At 45.2% G+C, this 2,831-nt stretch overlaps 1 protein-coding gene across 1 annotated transcript in view; it reads right to left on the bottom strand.

Annotated features, from left to right (window-relative positions):
- Nucleotides 1-357: 357 nt before the first annotated feature.
- The window catches only part of FNDC1 (fibronectin type III domain containing 1), a 102,453-nt gene continuing 99,979 nt past the window's right edge, over nt 358-2,831 (bottom strand). The window contains exon 23 of the mRNA XM_023205847.2: nt 358-1,135. Within this exon, the coding sequence (XP_023061615.2) occupies nt 1,020-1,135 (116 nt within the window). The 3' untranslated portion in view covers nt 358-1,019. The remainder of the gene's footprint in view (nt 1,136-2,831) is intronic.

Raw genomic sequence — 2,831 nt, 5'->3', positions numbered from 1 at the left:
GACAAAGGGAATTCTTAAAAACAAGACTTTTAAATCATTTAGGACCTAAAATCTTTACCCATCTGGAACATATTGGATATGCCTCCATGGTGGCAACAAATATATTTTCCCCATGGCTGTGGAAAGATCGTCGCTTTAGGTGGAAAGCACTTGGTGTGCAGTGGTTAACGGTGTGGCCAGTTCTAGTACTGATACTGATGGTATCTCATCCTCCTCATCATTTCAGAGCCCCGCAGCACCCACAAAAAGAATGCACACCTTCCACTGTTTCTAGAGTATGTATAGTACATATCCCTGGATGCTTCTAAAGGATGTTAATATACAACACTTTTGCCCAAAAAGTCCCACACACATTTATCTGGTGAACAAGTACAAATTTAGCAATTTTAATCAATATTCTTGCAGACAAGTGTGGATATGTATATGCATATATACATATATATATCAAAATTGAGAATTTACAAATAAGATTTGATACATTTAGTCTAGCAGTGGGTGAGTCCATAGAGTAAATCTCAAGTAGGATATATTTATTTTCTTTGGCAGTGTTTTTAATAATTCGGTTCTACTGCATACAAAGGGACCTGAAGCTTAAATTCAGCTAGTTTTGGAGAAATCCAAAATGAGAAAAACTGAAAGCATGTAGCATTCCATGAAGCGAGAACAGCAAGCATATGCTGTTCCTGGAGATACTGAAGTGTCCGAATTTCATGCCTAAAAAGTCTGGAAATCATACTGAATCAGCTGCTGGTTTCTGATGTCTCTGTGATGTGCTATTACAAACAAAAAAAAAAGTGGAGAAGCAAAGTTAACAGCAAAACTGAATCCTGTTCATTGTCCAGGCCAAGAAGTGGGACTGAGTTCCAGACTGAGATGACCAGAATGGCCAGTGTCCATCTGTGGCCTTCCTGGCACCTGGGGCAGCAGGGCTGAGCATGCTGGCTGTCTGCTCACAGTCCCTAGTGCGACTTAGTTGGTGGGACTGGGCAGGGCAAGCTTGCAGCATGATGGTCCTGTGATTACCACTTTCCAGGGATGGAGACCCCACACTCGTACCAGCCCACATAGTAGTAGGGGGTTCCAAAGCCAATGTTCCCAAAGCTGACGGGCTCCTGACGATACTGGCGATAGTAGCCTGGAAGGGCAACAGGAGAAGGGAAAAGAATCAGAGGCCCCTAAACCAACAAGTAAAACCCATCCTTACAGCCTCCTTCAGACAGAAGGCCTCTGGTAAGTTGTTCTTGTGACAAAATGCTACTTCCAAATAAACTGCACCATTTTTGTGTGGAGTTGTCATAGCCCTGGGGAAGGGCCAGGACCTCAGGCCCAGCCCCAACCCCAGCCTGGGGTGGGGTCTTCCCCGACCTGTCTCTTATGCCTTTTGGGAAGGCCCAGCTGTAACTCGAGGACCATGATGGAGCTAGGGACCAGCTCAGGCCTCCTCCATAGGAGCCCAGTGACTAAGTGTAAAGTATTTCTTTATCCCAAGCAGATCTGTAGAGATCGTCCTGTTCCCACACGTGTGTGACACAGCTAGGATGGCATGATCTCTGTCTCCCCACAGAAGAGGATAATTTTAGCCAGTTGCTAGTCAGCACTCACTACCGGGCAGGCCCTGACCTGGATGGACAACATTGAGCCAGATGCCTGCCCCGTCCTCACAGAGCTCAGGGCTTAATTCCTGGACTCTGGGGTAGATTTTTAGACCTTTCAAGGAAATCTCTCAAAGAAATCCTGTAACATTTCTGACCATTTCTCCTTTGAAGTAGGAGGATGCTCCAACCTTCTCAAAACGTTTCTGGAAACTCAGTAACTGCTCTCACATTCTTGGCCCTGTTTACTTTTGCCAAATAAATAACTGCCTGCCCTTCCACCAATGAGTGTGCTGAGTACCCAGCAGCTCTATTCAGGGCCAGTCCCATGGCCACAGTCACAGGGACACCATGAAATATGGATAATGCAGGCACTAGTAACTCTGGGGGACTGTAAGATCCAGGAAAAAATGAAGAAAGGTGATATATTCTGTAGATTTGTTGTAATAGTTAATTTTATGTGTCGACTGGACTAGGCTACATATCTGATCCAACATTAAATGTTTTTGTAAGCTATTTCTTAGATGAGATTAACATTTATTATTTCATTTCTTTTTCTTTATTTTGGAGACAGGGTCTTGCTCTGTTGCCCAGGCTGCTGTCCTCTTGCAGTCTGGCCACAAAACCAAGACAGGCTTGTAGGACAGACCAAATGACTCTTTGACCCAAAGGCAGCCTAGACCTCTAGATCACTAGGTCACCTCTAGGTCACTGCAGCCTAGACCTCTCCAGCTCAGTCCTTCCATCTCAGCCTCCTGGGTAGCTGGGACTACAGGCATGCACCACCACATCTGGATAATTTTCTTATTTTTTGTAGAGATGGGGTCTCACTATGTTGCCTAGGCTGGTTTCAAACTCCTGGCCTCAAGCAATCCTCCCACCTCAGCCTCCCAAGGTGCTGGGATTACAGGTGTGAGCCACAGTGCCTGGCCAAGATTAACGTTTAAATCACCAGACTGAGTAAAGCAGGTGACCCTCCATAATGTGGGTGGGCTTTGTCCAATCAGTCAAAGGCCTGAAGAGAAAAAGACTGGAGGTTCCCCTAACCAGAGGTAATTCTGCCTGCAGGCGGCCTTTGGATTCGAACTGCAACATCAGCTCTTCCCTGGATCTCCAACCTGACAACCTACCCTGCAGATTTTGCACTTGCCAGTTTCCACAATTGTGTGAGATGGTTCTTTAAAATAAATCTATAGATAGATAGATAGATAGATAGATAGATAGATAGATAGATAGATA

Source organism: Piliocolobus tephrosceles, chromosome 5, assembly GCF_002776525.5.
Source record: "Piliocolobus tephrosceles isolate RC106 chromosome 5, ASM277652v3, whole genome shotgun sequence".
In the NCBI taxonomy this organism is placed as follows: domain Eukaryota; kingdom Metazoa; phylum Chordata; class Mammalia; order Primates; family Cercopithecidae; genus Piliocolobus; species Piliocolobus tephrosceles.
Note: the sequence above shows the minus strand (reverse complement) of the source record. Positions and strands in the feature narration are given on the sequence as shown.